At 40.0% G+C, this 20440-nt stretch overlaps 1 protein-coding gene across 2 annotated transcripts in view; it reads left to right on the forward strand.

Moving 5' to 3' along the window:
* Nucleotides 1-20311, forward strand: part of NUSAP1 (nucleolar and spindle associated protein 1) — a 32356-nt gene extending 12045 nt beyond the window's left edge. The window contains exons 4-11 of one of the 2 annotated variants that reach the window (XM_068549631.1): nucleotides 823-979; nucleotides 5561-5662; nucleotides 6771-6880; nucleotides 10351-10532; nucleotides 12152-12309; nucleotides 15254-15370; nucleotides 18193-18301; nucleotides 19381-20311. In XM_068549631.1, the coding sequence (XP_068405732.1) occupies nucleotides 823-979; nucleotides 5561-5662; nucleotides 6771-6880; nucleotides 10351-10532; nucleotides 12152-12309; nucleotides 15254-15370; nucleotides 18193-18301; nucleotides 19381-19477 (1032 nt within the window). In that variant the 3' untranslated portion in view covers nucleotides 19478-20311. The remainder of the gene's footprint in view (nucleotides 1-822; nucleotides 980-5560; nucleotides 5663-6770; nucleotides 6881-10350; nucleotides 10533-12151; nucleotides 12310-15253; nucleotides 15371-18192; nucleotides 18302-19380) is intronic. The other variant, XM_068549641.1, reaches the window with a different exon arrangement.
* The last annotated feature ends 129 nt before the right edge of the window (nucleotides 20312-20440 follow it).

The raw sequence follows: 20440 nt of genomic DNA on the forward strand, positions 1-20440 counted from the left end.
AGTATTAAGCACAAATTAAACGTTTGTTGAATAATATGAACATTCATTGAGTGTTTACTTAAGTGAGGTGTAGTAAGTAAAAAGGAAAGAGATACCAACATCAAATATGATTTTTTTTTTTTTTCCTCCTTCCTATATTGTCCTGGGCCTGGTGATCAGCTGAGCTTAGTCTTTGAACAGTGTGGTCATGTGATTCCGGGGGCTTCTCCCACTTGCTCTGAGAGGACTCTGATTTTATTATCCTTTCATTCAAATGTAACTTTTACAAGATGGTCCTAATTTTTATTTTCTAGCTTTGTGTAGTCCCTTAGTCATTAGCTTGTCTAGGTCTCTCAGTGTTAGTTTCTCCTCCCTAGGAGAGCAACCTCTGACATGTATGCCTTCCAGTGGTCCCTAGTCTCTACTATTCCCAGATACATGTTCTCATGACATTTGGTGAGGCAGAGAACCAAATCTGCCACTCAAAAAAGCTTAGTCTCCTACTTTTTTTTCTTTAATTCATTTTCCTCCTCAATTTGGTACCTGTCTTTGGAAGGCAGTGATTATTTTTTTCTTTCTTTATGTCTGACTATAAGCAATGTTTTTAATGATATGTTTTTAAATTGAGATATAATTCACATGTAACATCCTATCAGTTTCAGGTGTACAATGTAATGATTCAATATTTGTGGCGATCATGTCACAATATATATACAATAAGTCTAGTTAACACCTCACGTAGTTTTTTTCTTGTGATGAGAACTTTTCAGATCTAAGCAATTTTCAAGTGTGAGTCCTTCTTATTTGTTATTGAAATCATTTATTTTCTTTTAAAATTTGTAGCAGGATCATTCAGAGATAAAAGTATGTGATCCTACTGAATTCCAGAATCAAGAAAAGCATGAAAACCAGGCTCTCAGAACTGCTGTAGAAGCTCCTTCTCTACCAAACAAGAGTCAAGATGAGAATGCAGTGCCCTCAGGAAAAAGTGGAATAAATGGTATGCCAAGTAACTTTTTAAAAATCCAAAATTGCTAGGGTAACCATGTGCATTAGTTTCCTAGGACTGCCGTAACAAAGTGCCACAAACTGGGCAACTTAAAACAACAGAAATTTGGGAATTCCCTGGCAGTCCAGTGGTTAGGACTCGGCGCTTCACTGCTGGGACACGAGTTCAGTCCCTGGTCGGGGAACTAAGATCCTGAAAGCCGCATGGTGCCACCAAAAAACAAAACAAAACAAAAAAAAACCCCAAATTTATTCTCTCACAGTTCTGGAGGCTGGAGTCTAAAATCAGGGTGTCAGTAGGGCCATCTTCCTCCAAGATGCTGGGGAGAATCCTTCCTGGCCCCTTTGTACCTTCAGTGGTGGCTGTAGACCTTGGCTTGCAGCTAAATCTCTGCCTCCTTGTCATGTGGCAGTCTCTCTGTGTGTCTTTTTCTTTCCTTTTTTTTAAAAAAAATATTTACTTATTCATTCATTCATTCATTCATTTATTTATGGCTGCGTTGGGTCTTCATTGCTGTGCACGGGCTTTCTCTAGTTGCGGCGATCGGGGGCGACTCTTCCTTGCGGTGTGCGTGCTTCTCATTACGGTGGCTTCTCTTGCTGTGGAGCATGGCTCTGGGCCCATGGGCCTCAGTTGTTCTGGCATGTGGGCTCAGTAGTTGTGGCTCGTGGGTTCTAGAGTGGAGGCTCAGTAGTTGTGGCACACGGGCTTAGTTGCTCCGCAGCATGTGGAATCTTCCCAGACCAGGGCTCGAACCCGTGTCCCCTGCATTGGCAGGCAGGTTCTTAACCACTTCACCACCAGGGAAGTCCCTATTTATTTATTTATTTATTTGGCTGTGTCCAGTCTTAGTTGCGGCACGTGGGATCTTTGTTGCAGCGCGCGGGCTTCTTTCTGGTTGTGGTGCATAGGCTCTCTAGTTGTGGCACACGGGCTCTCTAGTTGTGGTGTGCGTGCTCTAGAGCTCATGGGCTCAGTAGTTGTGGCACACGGGCTTAGTTGCCCCACGGCATATGGGTTCTTAGTTCCCTGGCCAGGGATCAAACCCGAGTTCCCTGCATTGGAAGGCGGATTCTTAACCACTGGACCACCAGGGAAGTTCCTGTGTGTCCTTTTCTTTACATCCTTTTCTTAAAAGGACACCAGTTATATTGGATTAGGTCCATCCTAATGACCTTGGTTTAAGTTGATTACGTCTACAAAGACCCTTTCCAAATAAGGTCAGATCACAATTATTACAGGTTAAGACTTCATTCAGCGTTATCTCTTTTGGGGAAACAGTTCAACCCGTAACACCATTATGTAGAACTTCTAAGCGTTCAGCAATGAAAGCAAAAGTTAGAACCAAATACAGTAGGCCATCAGGTCACCTTTAATAACCGTGTAGAAAGCAGAATATGAGTGGTAGCTGGAAAGTTTAAGGCAGTTGATCTTAAGGCAGGATGAGGAGAGAGCCTGGCTCGTTCTGCCAATTAGCTCCTTCTGGCCTGCTCCAGAGACAGGTACAAAGACCTGTTAGCCCCTTCAAGTAGGACAGTTAAAAAGGATCTGCAGAGTCTGCCTTCCCAGGGGTGTGGCCATTTTATTATGATAAATGTATATTTTACTTAGTCTCTAACCTCCTAAAAACCTCTTTCCTAAACTTTCTCAACTAAAAATTTGTTTCAATAAGGCCAGAAAACTTCAGTTCCCCTATGCCTAACAGGACTTGGTGCTTTCTGATTTCATCCCTCAGGAAGCCTGCCAGTTGCAACAGTGTCTCAGTGTTCCTTTCCCCCAGCACATCTATCTGGGACCTGAGGCTTGCCTGAGGGGATTGGGAGAGAAGATGATCCACTCGTGTCCACCAAGCAGTTAAATGCAGAATTTCTAATGCTGAGCCCTCCCAGTTTCCCCAGAATTTTGAATGTCTTCTAAATCTAGAAAGTTAAAGAAGGTAGATGTTCTGATTTGTAGGTCTGAGGTGAGCCTGGAATTCTGCAGATTTAATAAGTACCCCAGGTAATTTTGATGCATATGCCTCATAAACCCATTTTGAAATCCTGAGATGAGGGGAATGTAAAGAAATATGACAGAGTCAGAAGTAGGGGTGGAATTTAAAATATCTATTATTCCACCAATTGTGTTGTCAAGAAGACTTACCTCTAGGACCCAGTTTTGAAGGCATGGGAAAAATGAGGGTGGACCGTTTAAGTCAGGTTTGTGCAATGAAACACACAGGCTGTTTGAAGGAGAAAAATCTGATCGTGTAGTTTCTGGTGAGAGGAATTTTTTAAACTTTATTTTGACATAATTCCAGACTTAAAGTTGTAAGAATAGTACCAAGAGTTCCTATATATCGTTCACCTAGATTTCTCAGATGTTAATATTTTGCCATATTTGCTTTATCCTCCTCTCTATTTATATTTATATACATATATACATACGTATATGTGTTATATACATTTTTTTCCTCAACTGTTTGAGAGTGTTTCAGATATGTGCCCCTTTACCCCTAAATATTTCTGTGTGTTTCTTAAAACATCAGGACTTTTTCTCACAAACGTACAGAGAGCAGAAAGTTCACTGATAGGGCTTCTTCATATTCCGCATTACAACTAACCTCTGAGAAACAACCACTTGTCAAGGTTTGGTATAGTATCAAAGAAGAATGTCCACAATTATCTGAAAAGGCTATTAAAATACTCTTCACTTTCAACCACATAGCTGTATATGGCAAAATTTGTTTTCATATATTACTTCAATCAAAACAATATATCACAACATATGTATACAGAAGAAGAAAAGAGAATCCAGCTGCCTTTTATTGTCAGATGTTAAAGAAATTGTAAAAAAAATAAAATAAAAACAAAAAACTCTCTACTCACTTTTTTGATTTAGAAATTTTAGCCATTTTTCATAAATTATTGATGTTAATGTATAATGGGTATATTTTTAGTGAATCAAATATTTTTAAATGTCTTAGTTTTAATATCTAATATGGCACATAGTGATATAATGTACATGAACAAAAATTCTTTGGGGTCCTCAGTAATTTTTGAGAGTACAAAGGGATCCTGAGGCTAGAAAGTGTGAGACCGGCTAACTAACCTGTAGACAGACCTTATCTAGATTTCATCCCAGCAATGTCCCTTAAAACAAAGGCAAATCTCGACTCATCCTTTGCATTTCATTGCCATGTCTCTTTTTTTTTTTTTAATAAATTAATTTATTTATATATTTTTTATTTTTGGCAGCATTGGGTCTTCATTGCTGCACACGGGCTTTCTCTAGTTGTGGCGAGCGGGGGCTACTCATTGTTGCAGTGCTCAGGCTTCTCATTGTGGTGGCTTCTCGTTGTGGAGCACAGGCTCTAGGCACATGGGCTTCAGTAGTTGTGCCATGCGGGCTCCATAGTTGCGGTGCGTGGGCTCAGTAGTTGTGGCTTATGGGCTCTAGAGCGCAGGCTCAGTAGTTGTGGCACACGTGGTTAGTTGCTTTGTGGCATGTGGGATCTTCCCAGACCAGGGCTCGAACCTGTGTCTCCTGCATTGGCAGGCAGATTCTTAACCAGTGCACCACCAGGGAAGTCTTGCCATGTCTCTTTAAGCTACTTTAATCTAGAACAGTTCCTCAGCCTTCCTTTGTCTTCTAGCGCATTGACCTTTTTAAAATACAGGCCAGTTTCTTGGGTCCTCTGACTTGGTTTGTCTAATGTTGCTGATGGTTAGATTCAGATCATGCACTATTGGCAGGAATCCTGCAAACTAGGGCTGTGTCCTCCTCATTCAGCACCCCAGAGGGCTCAGATGTTGGTTTGTCCTATGACTAGTCTTGTCAACTTGCATCACCTGGTTATGGTGGTGTCTGCTAGGTTGCTCCTTTGTAATAGTTACTATATTTCCATCTGTAATAAGTCTCTTGTGAGGAGTGACTGTGACTCTTTAAATATCCTATTTCATGGCCAAGGTCCAAGCAAAAGCCCTATAGCCCCTCTGCTCTATCCAATCATTCTTTTGCCTTGTTTTATGGATGCATTGGGAAACCTTAAGGATGAGTGACTTTATAAGTAGCATTTCTTGAAAACCCACTCGCACAGTTTTTAGTAGATTGCCTTAAGCTGAAAAAGATACTAGAATGTGGGAGATAAGTAGGGGGAAATAGCAACCCTTATATACATGATGGCTTTAACTGGATTTAAAGAACAAAAGCAAAACAAGTATAGGAGCAAAGGACCTGAGAAAATATAATAATAGCCAAAATGATAATAGTGTTTCTTAGGCTGGTGGGATTGTGTGACTTTTATCATCCACGTTAAAACAACTAGACATGTTCATAGCAAAAGTTCTGGAAAAGAGTTTTATAAACACACAGAAATTTAAAAACATCTATACAAGAAGCGTAAAATTTCTGTCTACTTGAAATACGAGCTAAAATTGTGGTGATGCTGTAACTAACGCTTTGTGCTCCTTGTGCCCTGTCTCCCGTACCTTGGCAGGGGCCTATCCCATGAATGTGCTCCACGTTAACTTACATTTCTTAATGGCAGTAATTTTTGGAAGTCTTTCATGAGTTCTGTGTCCTTGGATTCAGGTAATGAAGGTCCAAAGATACCTTCAGAAAGAAAGAAGTCTCTCTACACAGATGGGTTTTCCCAACGTGGAAAAAAAAAAAGAACTGCAAGCACTACTCCAAGTAAGTTTTGCACACAAAGAAACATAAAATGGTGGTTGGCCCCCTTCAGGCTGACGCTGGAGAGGCAGTGCACCGTGACAGCCGAAGGCTCAGACACTGGCATTGGGGTTTGCGCCCCCCCGTTCCCTCATTTTCTACCTGTGAGACCTCGGGAAACTTATTTATCCCCAATAAACCCATGTTCTTAGTTTAAAGTGGGAATAATTAAACTGCCTATTTCATCAGGTTAATATATGGATTAATTAAGACTGTTTTCCACTTCTGATTACCTAGCAGGGCAGCTAGTCTGCAGCAAGTATTCAAGAAATATCTGAGAATTAATGTGTATCAAGTACTTGGCACGATGTCTACCTTGTAAAAACTTATTATTATTTTTAGTAATAAGTCTAAGGGACTCCATTTCTGGACATGTAATTCTCTTTCTCTATTGCCTGGCACATAGAATGTTGATTGTGCTATATATTTAGAGTACTTAAAATGCTGCTTAGCATATATGAGAAATTCTAACACTTAATTATACTTAATAAGAATATAATTAGTTAGAATAGTACAGAGCAGGGGTCAGCAAACTATTGCCCATCTTGGCCTGTCTTACAGCCCTTGAGCTAAGAATTGTTTCTACAGTTGTAAAGGGTTGTATAAAAGAAAGAATATGAGACACAGACCACAGTGTATGTGACCGCCAAGCCTAAAATATTTACTGTCTGCCCATTTATAGAAAGTTTGCCAATCCTTTGCATAGAGCTTTCTTAGCATTATTAAATGTCAAATTTATGATTAAGTAAAGGCCATTTATTAATTGGTGAGGGGAGAGGACAAATCTGTTAATCTTTTCTTATCCTCTGGACTAAACCAAGATGTTAGTCAGCAGTGAAATGGACAATGGAGAGATAGATGGTCAGTGTTTGATAGTTTATAAGGTGAGTATGCTTTGCCCCTGACTTTCTAAAACCTAAATGTTTTGAAATTAAAATTTTAGCAAAGATGATGCTGAAGTTGAATGTCAGGGATGCCGAGACAAGAATAAGTGTTAACAGAAAAACATAGGGAAGGTGAATAAATGGATTTTGTCTTGTTGTTAATTGTCATATTTGGGGAAATATTCTAGATTTTAAGAAGCTTCATGAGGCTCGTTTTAAGGAAATGGAGTCCATTGATCAATATGTTGAGAGAAAAAAGAAACATTTTGAAGAACACAATTCATTTAATGAACTGAAGGTATGCTGATAAAATTATGTTCTTAATGGCACTAAGCTGTTTGATTTTAATGTTGATACTGTGTATATACCATGGTTAATACAATTAGCTATTATTCTACTAGTGAAATGGATTTGTTTCAGTCTAATGTATATTTATTATTTTAAATTTGTTTTTGAGAATTTTCACAACCCTCCAGATAAAACAGTGAATCTTCACTATGAAAAAGAATTCTGTAAAAAATAAAGTTAAAAAAAAAAAACATTAAAAAAATTTTTTTAATAAAAAATTTTAAAAAAGTAAACAGTAAAAAAAAAAGGGAAAAAAAGGAGGAACTCCAAAGTAGCAATAAGTTGTTCTGTTTTCCACATTCAGACACTGTGCCTATTACTTTTGTTGGGGAAGGACTGATATATGGCTGAAGCCATCTTTCCCTGTCTCTGACCTAAAGGGAAAATTAGTGACTAGCAGTTGCTAATTTAAAGGCTTCCTGTCATAACTGAGCTCCCTGGGTGGGGGGCCTTCAGGCCAGGTCCTACTGGACTCAAGCAGCTTCGAGTAAGAAAAGGTAAAGTCAACCCCGAGGCTGAGTTAGCAGCAGAGTAGTGAGTAAATAACATCCTAGGAAGTTGATGTTCCTGTCTTACATGGTATCTGGTGTTAAAGGGGTGCCACAAAGATGGATGGGAAACATTTTTGAATTTAATAATACATAATAACCTGCCTATTTCTCAAAGAATTTGAAGCAGTTTGTGGTATTACACACAACACAAAACAGTATAAAGCTGGTTTAAAAGGGGCAGAAAATGAGCACTGTTAACAGGTACAGTGACTAATATATCAGTCACTCAGTTGAGTTTTGAGTTTTCTGATATCAGTGCCAATGGGGAAATGCACTGGGTAATAAGTTCTAAATAATTAAAAACAAAAAACAAAAAAAACATACGGTTCTTAGAAGCTTAATCTTGGATAATAAATGTTCACTTGAACATTTATAAAACCACTGTCACCACAGTTGAAGACACTGTTATCAACCTTCTAGCAAACAGTCATGGCATTAAACATCTCCATTCCTTCATACTGATCTAACAACATGGGTGGACAATCCAGGGAAGAGATCTTCAGTATGTCCATAAGAAGACTCTTAAATATTAGCAAGGGCTAAGTATCACAACATTCACAGCTGAATATTGGGACAAGAGGCCCATCCCGGAGGAGCGGGGGAGGGTGTCCTGCGGATGCTTTACAGAAAGTAGACAGTTAGCTTCTTTTTCTGCATAGGCATGAGCTAGCTGCAAATATGCCTGTAAGGAGGGCCACTCGTTCTCCTTACCATGAAGCTGAGTCTACTTAAGTACTTGATTGAAAGTCAAGCTTTCTGTACTACATAATATGGATGAACTAATTTCCAGGTAAAAGTTAAGGGCAGAACAACTGCTTCAACCATAAACTTGAGTGTAGCCTTGAAGATGTGTTGAATAAATGAGTAGCTTACATTATTTTTTAGTTGATAGCCCCATCTGAATGAGTTTAGTTCTAAAATCCCACCCCAGCGCCACTGTTTAAGGAATTGGCCAATCAGATGGGTTATTTGGTATGATCTGTTTGGAGACTAGAGAATAAAAAACAATTACAGTGACTTCACCATAGCTAATATGGTTTTCTTGACGGTTGACTTGTTTGGGGATTGGTCATTTGGAGAATGATGGACAATAAGAAATGAGCAGAGATCTAGAGAGAATCATCCTGGCTGTGACCAATCTCTCCTTTCATGATTAGAGGATAGAAACCTGATTGAGTTAGTTGCCGAATGGCTCCCCTCTGCAATGATCTGAAACCTTGTGCCCCGAGTTGCCTGTTTACTTTGCTAACAGTAGGAATGACCAAATTTTTTTTATCTTTGACAGTATATGACAAAATCCCAATTGAATTTGCATTTCTCTGATCATTACATGTTACATGTTTATGTTACAAATCTTTATATGTGTTCATTGATGGTTTTTCTGTGAATTTGCTTTTTCTTGATTTTTGCTGATTTATGAGCCACTTATCTATATTAATGACATATATTATGTATTATATGTTCCAAGTACTTTCCCACAGTTTGTCTTAACGGTGTCTTACCTTGTGGAAGGTTTTATTGTTTTATCCAACTATCCAGCTTTTCCTTCTAAAACTGAGGGTTTTGTCTTGCTCTCCCTGTCCCAAGATCATAAAAATATGCTCTTGTATTTATTTTTACTGCTTTTATTATTTTTTCCTATGTTAAATCCTTAACCCAGATTTTTATTTTTATGTATGGTATGATTGAGCTCTTTGCTTTGTTAGAACAGGATTTTTTTTTTGCTAAAAGAAAGGAAGGAATTAATTAGATACACTGCAAACAAAATAAATTAGCGCCACTAGAGTCTGCGGCATAATATTCTACCTGAAAAGTCAGAAAGATTGGTATTCAGTGCGAGTAGAATCATTTAAACATAAGTTGCTCAAGCAAAGGTGTATAGTTGGTGGTTCTGTCACCAGGTGAACTGGAAAGTGGGAATTTTAGGGGAAAGACAGAAGAAGGCATAAAAGTTGTGGTTAAACATAACAGCATACTTAATACATCTAACCTTTCAGCTTATAGTAAAGATATGTATTTACCAAATATTTTGGTTTTAAATTTGTCTCACAACATGAGAATCTCTTCTGCTTGTATGTCGAAATGAGAAGTTAACATAATTCTCTAGTTTCTTGTATTATTTCATAGGATATAATCAGAATTTTTATGTCTTTTGGCTTTACACTGTCAATTTTAATAGTCCTATCTCTGCTGTCAGTTAGTGAAGTTAGATTTCTTCTGCTTGCAACAGAGCTTAGACTAATGATAGTAAAAACATTCAATCATTCTTTGTGCTTTGACAGTATCTAAAAAAAGATAACATAATCGGAACCCTTCCCTGCCATTTCAAAGAGAGCATTTCCCTTCCTCCCTTCTTTCTTTTCTTTAGGTTTTTTAAAAAGAACTTTAAAAAGCTATTGGGGAGCCAGGGGTGGGTAGGGGAGGAATTATTTGTAGATTCCATAAGCTTTTTACATAGTAGGTTTCTCTTTGAGTTTGTATTTAATAAACTGCATATCATGCTCTCAAAGGAACCATCTTTCCAAGAGAACCGATTTATCCTCCCTTTCTGGCCATGGGGGACTGTTTAGCCACCTGCTTTCTCTAGTTAGAAAATACCTGGGGACATGGTAGCTGGGAGAGGCTTTCTGTAACACGTTACTCAGCGCAACCAGAAGTTTCTCTTAAATCAGAGTCACCATAGCAACACAGGTGCAGGGAACTGCTCAGCCTGCCAGGCAGGTAGGGTAGGGTGAGGTAGTGCGGAAGGAAGGATGACAGGGTTAAAAGTGGCGATGAAACGGGATAAATGGGGGCACTCTACTGCACTTTGCCCAGACAATACTGTCTCAGAGGCCAGCTTTAATGTGGTGCGTTTCCCTTTCTTCAGAAGCAGCCCGGCACTAAGGGAGTGGCGGCAACTCCAGTTCCTCCCCGAGAAAGACTCTCTGTGGCTTGTACCCCCGCCAGCCAACGGGGCTCACAAGGCCGACCCCACGCAGGCCGTAGCACCTTGTGTGTGAAGAGGCTGGCCAAGCGCTCCGCGCTCTCAGCAACTAAGATGAATGTCAGGTAAAGAAGAGCTCCAAAATGGAACCAAGGGCGAGGGCTCAAAGCTTTACTGCTTCTAATACATTTCAGGTGGACTACAACAAATGTTTTAATGTTGATGAAAAAGGAGAAAGGATCGGAATAGAGAGAAAGATCAGCAAACGGTTTTTATTTATAAGTTACTTTTTTTCCCTTAAATTTGTGTTTGATTTTCTCATTTTGTCCAACTTCCCTAAGCTCGCGGTTGGTTTTTTTTAAACATTACCTTTGTATTCGTTTTTTTTTTTTTTTTAATTTATTTTTTGGCTGTGTTGGGTCTTCATTGCTGCACCCGGGCTTTCTCTAGTTACGGCGAGCGGGGGCTACTCTTCCTTGCGGTGCGCGGGCTTCTCATTGCGGTGCCTTCTCTTGTTGTGGAGCACGGGCTTTAGGTGCACGGGCTTCAGTAGTTGTGGCACACAGGCTCAGCAGTTGTGGCTTGCAGGCCCCATTGCACAGCCTCAGTAGCTGTGGCACACGGGCTTAGTTGCTCCACGGCATGTGGGATCGTCCCGGACCAGGGCTCGAACCCGTGTCCCCTGCATTGGCAGGTGGATTCTTAACCACTGCACCACCAGGGAAGTCCCCCTAAGCTCACATTTGATTCATAAGTAAAGATAGAAAATAAGATCTAGGGCTTCCCTGGTGGTGCAGTGGTTGAGAATCTGCCTGCCAATGCAGGGGACACGGGTTCGAGCCCTGGTCCGGGAAGATCCCACATGCCGCGGAGCAACTAAGCCCGTGAGCCACAACTACTGAGCCTGCGCTTCTGGAGCCTGTGCTCCGCAACGAGAGGCCGCGATAGTGAGAGGCCCGCGCACCGCGATGAAGAGTGGCCCCCGCTCGCCGCAACTAGAGAAAGCCCTCGCACATAAACGAAGACCCAACACAGCCAAAAATAAATAAATAAATAAATTTATTTTTTAAAAAAAGAAAATAAGATCTATATGGATGTTTTACCTTATTAATTTAATGAATGTCTGCAAAGATGTGTAAATAGAAAGTTTTCCGTTGACGTAAATATAAAGTTGAAGCTAAATTCCTAATTTCCCAATTGAGTGAGCTGAAGAAGTGACTCATCCTAAAGTATGAACATTGTAACCCACTGGGTAGTGCAGTAGCATAGCCATCTCATGCTCATTGATCCCTGTTTTCTTTGCTTGTGCCTTTCCTAACATCAGGTTAGCCCTCAACTGTGACTGTCCCCACAGATGAAGATCTTCAGGCTCCTTTCTCTTAATACCGAAATTTGATTCTCTCATTTTTTAAGGGCGTTTGCAGCATCTAACAGAACTGGTACATGGTGACACTTCCCCAACACATGCAATTATCTGACATAGTTTTTAAAAACTGAAAAATGCCCTTGAATTTGGAATTCTATTTATTGAGGTAGCCTGGAATATGAGGTACCTATACGTGGCAGTTCTGATTGTATTTATTAATAGTTAAGAACACCATGGTCAGGGGCTAGTCCTTGCTTCATGCAGGGTACAGAGCAGCCTGGAATTGGTAGCACTTTTCAGTGCTTGGTGATGGGTAGGTGGTTTTGTTTAGAAGCTTGACCCAAGTACTCATGTCTTATACTCCACTGTCCTATTTAGGTTTTCAGCTGCTACTAAAGATAATGAGCATAAGCGTTCACTGACCAAGACTCCAGCCAGAAAGTCTCCACATGTGACCACATCTGGGAGTACCCCAAAAGGCCAGGCTGTGCTCGGGACACACAAGTTAAAGATCACAAGGGCTGAATCTGCTGCTGGTAAAAAAAACAGAACAAAACAAAACAACCTCCCTCCCACCCCCCAAAGTTCTGGTTTATCTTTAAGCCATGTAGCTTCCTAATATGATTGTCTGTTTCTTTAAAGCCTCTCCATTATCTATAGAATCAAAAGCAAAAATTTCTCTAGCATATTTTTCATTTATACTGGCAAGGGAAGTGCCAGAGACACAGACAAAAAAACTGATATATCTTCCAGAGGACTCCATCCTAGTCCAAGACGAGCCCTGAAATGGTGACCCTCCCTGAAGAATATTCAGCCCCTTCTCAGGGATTAGGAGTAGGATTACAGTATTCATTACAGCCTCTGAATGGTTCTGCCAGACTCTGAAACTAACAGGACCCAGAGTTCATGGAATAAATGCCACACTATTGACTACTAGTAGATTGTATAAGCCAGAATAAGCCATATAGATAATCTTCTACACACTGTCTACTTAATCATCACCTACAAAGACCAAGTGGTTTTCAAAAGAACACTGCAATAACAGTGTGAAGGTTTAAAAGAGTATCACCAACAGGTTAAGGCCTGTATTAGAACTGAGTATATCAAAATTCTCTCAAGAGTCCTACTGAATGTCAGGCAAGAGCCTTGATTACACAGGAAGGACTGCCAGATTACCCGAGACTAGAGCAATCCAGCAGGAGTTTAAACAAAAGGGGAGTATTATTGTTGGTAATAATCAGCGTGGAGACTCTGAGGATTTTTTCATGCCTTTAACACCTAAATTAAAGATTGAATAGTGGGACTGACAACTAAATTTCAAGAGAGAGTACAGAGGTGGGATCAGAAAATTTATGATTCTTCCTCTAAATGACCTCTCTCATTCCTACCCACCCTTAATCGTTTGTATGTCAGCAAGGAAACATTCCACAGTAACATTCTAAATCACCCTGTAATAGGGGAAGAAAGGGGCTTGGGCAGAGAGCAGGGCTAAAAAATGAAGAGTGGACTTAGGCCTAAGATGTGACTGTGTCATTTTACATGGAGCAGGGGTCACTGAGCAGCACCCACCTGCCTAATACTGAGAAAGGACTCACAAATACTCACAGATAAGGACATGAGGCAGGAACTAATTGTTTGCCATATCCTGAGCTTTCTCCTCTAAGTAACTCAGGGGTGTGCCCAGTCGGAATGGGATAGTTTTCTTTCCCCGGTTATCAAATATGAATTTTATACAAAATGAAATCAAACTAGTTTTTTTCTTGTGATTTGCTTTATTCACTATGTTTCAAGAATCATATTAATAAATGAGCTAAAGTTCATTCATTTTCACCGTGTTTTTCAATTGTATGGATATATTTCAGCTTATCCATTTTACTGCTCATGGACCCCGTGGGTATTTCCAACTTTTGTTATTTTGTATAGTGTAGCTGTGACCATTCTGGAACATGTCTCCTGTCCATGTACACAGTTTCTCGAGAGTAGGACTGGGGCTGCTGGATAGTAGGGTAGACAGACACTTAAATTACTGGTTGAATTGTACTAGTTTATATTCTCATCAGCAGGGTGGGACAGTCCCATTGTTCCCCTCCCTCCCAACACTTGATAGCCAACACAGTGGAATGGCTTCAGCACAGGAGTTCTGTGCTTTTCTGGGTTGTTTCACTAGGTGGTCCTAGATCCTAGTTGCTTGTTCACATATACGGGCAAGTGCCAACATTTGACAATGGCCTGAATGCAGCCTGTGAGGGGAAAGGATTACAAAATGTGCCAGATATATGCTGCCCAACTGTAGCAAAAATGTGGCTTACCAAATTATACCATCCTGGTATATTTTTAATTTTGTTACAAAAATTCATATTCTTCGGTAACAGCCTTCATTAGTAACAACCAGAGCCATGGATCTTTTTATTTCTATGTGATTAGGTTCCTTGCAGGGCTTTATATCTGTTTGTGTTAATGAAAATGTTACTATTAACAAGATATAATTTTTTTAAAGGGTAGGGAATTCCCTGGTGGTCCAGTGGTTGGGACTCCACGCTTTCGCTGCAGGGGGTGCAGGTTACATCCCTGGTTGGGGAAATAAGATCCCGCATGCCACATGGCTCAGCCAAAAAAGAAAAACTAAATTAAAAAATAAATAAAAGGGTAAATATCAGGGAAGCAGCCTGAAAATTTACCCGATTTTTTTTTAAATTGAAATAAACTTGATTTACAATGTTGTGTCAGTTTCAGGTGTACAGCAAAGTGATTCAATTACACATATATATACATATGTATATATAAATGTATATATAATCTTTTGCAGATTCCTTTCCCTTATAGGTTATTACAAAATATTGAGTATAGTTCCCTGTGCTCTACAGTAGGTACTTTTTTTTGATTATCTATTTTATGTATAGTAGTGTGTATATGTTAATCCCAAACTCCTAATTTATCCCTCCCACCCAATTAATTCTTTTTTTTAAAAATATTTATTTACTTATTTGGTCTATGCGGCATGTGAACTCTTAGTTGTGGCATGCATGCGGGATCTAGTTCCCCAACCGGGGACTGAACCCGTGCCCCCTGCATTGGGAGCATGGCATCTTACCCACTGGACCACCAGGGAAGTCCCTCACCTGATTAATTCTTAAAACAGGATTCTAAACTCCAGCTGATCCTAGGAAATGTCACAATATTTAGACTCTTTGGGGAGCTGCTAACAGGGGAACAGCTCAGGGGTTAGTTTTCCTCAGTTATTCTTTTCTCCTCTTTTTTTTTTTTCCTTCCCCCCCACCCTGTATCCTCAAGTCCATTCTCTATGTCTGCATCTTTATTCCTGTCCTGCCCCTAGGTTTTTCAGAACCATTTTCTCCTCCTTTTTAACCCTATATCTGTTTCAGACTGTTCATATTGAATTCTATTTTTAAGATTGAATAAGTGATACTTAAACAGGTCTTTTTTTCTAATTAAGCCCTTGGATCTTGTTTGTTATTTTAGTTATTACCCCGTTCAATTTGACAACTGAGGCAGCGCAGACTCCGATCTCACATAGAAAACCAGTGTTTGATCTCAAAGCAAGTTTGTCTCGTCCCCTCAACTATGAGCCACACAAAGGTATGTGGGAATGTTTTGATGTACAAGATTTAAGATTGAACAATTCTGCATCTGAGGATGTGAAAAATTCTAGTGACTCAGTGGAAGCCATACTTGGCATAGAATTCCTGCCTCTGCCCCTGTATCCACGTGACCCATGATTTAAAAAGTGTCCATTAAACAAATACTAAAAAAAAAAACAAAACTAAATAATTGATTCACTTAACGTTTTTATTAAGCAAAGACAACTTCTAATCAGTGTTACTACAAAGTATTAATAAAACTTCAGCCAAAATCAAGAAACTTGGAGGTTAGGCTGTGGGTAAATGAATGTTTTCTTTATAGTTTTTAAAGGATCCCAAGCTAAGAACCACCGGTCAAACAATCTGGGACATTTATTGGCCAGATGTCGCTCTTGGGGATATATTAAAGTATCTTTACATCCATTTAAAACATCAGTACTTAATGTGATCTATCTGTCAGTGCTTCTGGAATTACTTTAAAACAAAACCTTCCTATAAGAATCATGTTATGTAAGTGTTTTATCTTTAAATTACTAATGTTAATGAAACAAATATAATGAAAATGTAAGTCTTTTTTTTATAAATTTATTTTTGGCTGCATTGGGTCTTCGTTGCTTCGCGTGGGCTTTCTCTAGTTGTGGTGAGCAACTACTCTTCGTTGCGGTGCGCAGGCTTCTCATTGTGGTGGCTTCTCTTGTTGTGGAGCATGGGCTCTAGGTGCACGTAGGCTCAGTAGTTGTGGCTCGCGGGCTCTAGAGCGCAGGCTCAGTAGTCGTGACACACGGGCTTAGTTGCTCCGCAGCATGTGGGATCTTCCCAGACCAGGGCTCGAACCCGTGTCCCCTACATTGGCAGGCGGATTCTTAACCACTGTGCCACCAGGGAAGCCCGAAAATGTAAGCCTTATTTAGAGGTAAGAGTCAAACTGAACCGTGGTTTAAGAAAACTTCTCCCACCCATTTTTCCTCCCCAAGTTTTCCCATCTGTGGCAATGGCACCCCTCTCCCGAGTGTCGGGGCAGTAGCCTAGGAGTCATCTTTGGTTCCTCACTCTCTCTCAGATCCCATATCCAGTCCATCGGCTAGTCCTTTCAACTCCATCTTTGGAATTGATCTTTAATCTGACTACTCTTCATCCCTCCACTGTGACTCCCTTTGGTCCAAGTCACATCATCTTACCTGGGCTTCTACAAAAGCCTCTTTGCCCCACTACAACTTTAAAAACAAATCAGAGCACATCACTGCGTGCTCAGAACCTCCTAAGGTTTCCTATCTCTCTCCCACCCTCATTTCATTGCCTCCTCCCTTCCCTGACTCTGTGCCAACCACACTGGTGTTTCAGCTCCTCAAACACTGAAACGCCATCCCCTCCTCCATGTCTTTGAACTTGTTATCCCTCTGCTCCACCTGGAACACTATTTCCACTGATCTTTGCACAGCTTGCTCCTTTTTTTTTTTTTTTTTTTTTTTTTTTGCTCCTTTGTTTTAATGGGGCATCCACTCAACTGTCAGCAACCGAGAAAGGTCTTCCCTGCCCACCCACCCACCCACACTCTTTATTCCTCACCTTGTTTTACATTTCTTCATAGCACATAGCACCACCTGGTGTTATCTTACTTGACTACTGTCTACCTCTACCACCGGAAATGTAACCCCAGGAGAGCAAGGATTTTTGACCACTTGGTTCACTGCTATGTCCCTAGCACCTAGAATAGTCCCTGGCACATACCAGGTACTCAAAAAGTATTTGTTATGGGAATGACTGATCACCACTTCTACTGATGGTAAAAAACCTGGTTGAGAGCTTCATCTGTGCTTGTAATTTTATATCCTAGACAAGTCACTTAATTCCTTTATGGAAGGGAAAATAAGTACTACTTCAGTGGTTACTGAAAGGATCAAATGATACGGCAGCTGTGAAAGTCCTTTTTATAAAATGGGAAACACTGCAAATGATAATCTTTGGTACTCAGAAGTAGGTCAAACTATACAAATAAACTAATATATAAACATCTGGAAATTTGGTCACAGTTCTAAAGCCAACAAAATATTCCCACTTGTTCCATTCCAAATACATTTTAATAGGTAATAATAATAAACTGCACAGATGAAATACTACTTTAATATTAAACATTCCTGTTGCAACGTTGGGATAAACTACTTAGTTGTTATGGCTTATTTTAATGTGCTATGTAATGGGATTCAGTATTAAGGGTTTTGTTTTTTTTTTTTTTTAAGATTTTTTTCTGGCTTTCCAAGGATTAAAAAGTAGAAGACACTTATTTTTAGAGGAAAAAAAATGTAATGTCTATCTGTGGAATATTAAATTGAAATTAATAGAATTATACTGGCAAATGTCTTTAAAAACAAAGTATGAATGTTGACAGCAAGCAGGTAGCCTCAGATGAAGAGAAAATTAGGAATATAAATACAAAAATCTTTCCATTTATTTATTTATGGCTGCATTAGGTCTTCATTGCTGCGCGTGGGCTTTCTCTAGTTGCGGTGAGCGGGGGCTACTCTTCATTGCGGTGTGTGGGCTTCTCATTGCGGTAGCTTCTCTTGTTGCGGAGCACGGGCTCTAGGAGCGCAGGCTTCAGTAGTTGTGGCACACGGGCTCAGTAGTTGTGGCTCGCGGGCACTAGAGTGCAGGCTCAGTAGTTGTGGCACATGGGCTTAGTTGCTCCGCGGCATGTGGGATCTTCCCAGGCCAGGGCTCGACCCATGTCCCCTGCATTGGCAGGCGGATTCTTAACCACTGCGCCACCAGGGAAGTCCCAAGAATCTTCTTAAATCTGTCTCCGTCTCTGTCCTAAACTAGGAAAACTGAAACCATGGGGACAATCTAAAGAAAACAGTTCTCTGAATGAACATATCAACAGAGTTAGCTTACACAAGAAAAGTTATAAACAACCTCATCTCCAGACCAGGTAAGTACATAATTATCCAGTTCTATAATTCTTTTAATTTTGAAAGACTGTATATAAAAGCAGAGTCTCTGAGGGATACAGTCACAGTAATAGTGGTGTTTAAGAAGAGGGTAGAAGTGGAATCATATACAGAACTTTCTAAAAGTACATGTGCCTAGGCAATACCAAAGTGGGTTCTAATTCAGTAGGTTTGAGATGGGACCCACGTATCTGCATTGTTTCCAAAGCTCTGCAGGTGATTCAGAAGAGGACCCGGATTCACAGCACTGCTCTTACATGACCTATCTGCCCAAACAATGCACCTGGATGTCCCTCCAGATACCAATCCAGGTGCCCAGGGCACCTAAGTATGCACATAAATTTCACACTCCCAGGGAAACCAGGCTTTCTAGGCTTCAGGGCTCTACACAGGGAGAAACCCCAGGATGATCCTTAGAGGCTTATTTCTGCATGAAAACCAAGTTAACGCCAGAGTCTGTCTTGGGCTGCAGCTGATCCTGGTTTGGCCGATTCCCTGTGTGACACCCTCCTGATACCGGGTTAACTACCATTTGACTTGCCAGCTACCACCAAGACCTTATTATTTGCTATTAAAATCATTATCATGATTCTGGGCCTTTTTTTTCTCTTAATTCCTTCCCCCTAAAATCATAGTGGTTTAAGTCAGAGACCCTGATTCCAATTTTAGCAATTTCATTAGACAATGTGATTTTGAGCTTGACCTTTGACTTCCACAGGTAGAGGTTTCTCATTTAAAACAAACGAAAAAAAACTACAGGGTTTGGATTCGATCTCCAAGGTGTCTTCTGCTTCCAATTCCATGCTTGATTTTAGAATGCTGCCTTAACAAAAAACAAAAAAAAACTCAAGTTCTAGCCTTTTAACACAACAGTGACGTACGTACAGGTGTGGCTTCCATCACACAGACCACTGGACAGAGCGCAGTGTCCTGTAAGAGTGTGTTTTACACAAGTGTGCTGGATGTCATTTTAAGTTTGGACATTAGTCTAACAACAGGTGCTTTAAAGTGGTCTGTTTGGAGCTTCACTAGAGCCTAACGTATACCTGTCCCTCCTTAGGGAGGAGCAACGGAAGAAACATGAGCAAGAACGAAAGGAGAAGAAAGCAAAGGTTCTGGGAGTGCGAAGGGGCCTCATTATGGCTGAACATTCATAATTTAATATCCTGTAAATATTCCTTTTCTCTGAACCCTCTTTTGTAAATATTTTTGTACTGTCCTCTCACTTTAGCCAAAAGACCTTTTTCTGCTCTTAACTTTGTTCATATATATGTAGTGTCTGTGGCTTCTTCACATGTTTTACCCCTGAAAAGACATTACTACCTTTAAAGCTCTCAAATTCTTTTGAAATAGTTTTTACCTAAGCCCCTGTACAACTAACTCAGTTTTCTAAAAAGACCCATCCTATAGATTCTTGACCTAGATTTTTAAGGTCAAGTTCCCTCTGCTGGCTCTAATAACAGAACTTCAGTCCTCTTCTAGGCAAAAGCACTTACCTGATGGTAGCTAATTATACTACAGACTTTAGTAGAAATTGAACAATAACAAGTTATGAATAGGGTAAGCTGTGAAAGGCCACCTCTTCATCCTCTAGAGAACCTAGTAGTCTTACCGAAACTGTGGGCCATATGGGTTTGTAAGGCATCAATATTTTATCTATGCGAAATGTTTCATTTAAGCTTCTGTGTACCTTTTTCAGATCACTTCATGTAATTGTCAATTACATATCTTTTTTTTTTTTTTCCTCAATGTATTAAAAATAAAACTCTACAGCTCATTCTAGCCTGGCTTATTTAGAAATATACAGGGTCATAGTGAAATTTGAGGATTGCTGCTTTAAGGATTACTATGCTCTGTCAAACTTATATATCTTACTCAATTTATGGAAAAGACTAGAGTTGCTTAGTATCATATCCATGTCTGTTGCACCCGAATGGAGCTTCTGAGTTTTGTACTGCTTAAAATTTTCATAAATAAAATTTTTTCTCATGGTGGTAGATTCATTCTTTGTAAATGTAATTGGTTTCTAAAATTTAGTTGACCAGCCAAGACTAACAAGAGTTGACTTGTACTCTTTGTGTATCCTTTCTTGACCTCCCACTCCCACTCCTAGAAGAATT

This window comes from Eschrichtius robustus, chromosome 1, assembly GCF_028021215.1.
Source record: "Eschrichtius robustus isolate mEscRob2 chromosome 1, mEscRob2.pri, whole genome shotgun sequence".
Classification (NCBI taxonomy): Eukaryota; Metazoa; Chordata; class Mammalia; order Artiodactyla; family Eschrichtiidae; genus Eschrichtius; species Eschrichtius robustus.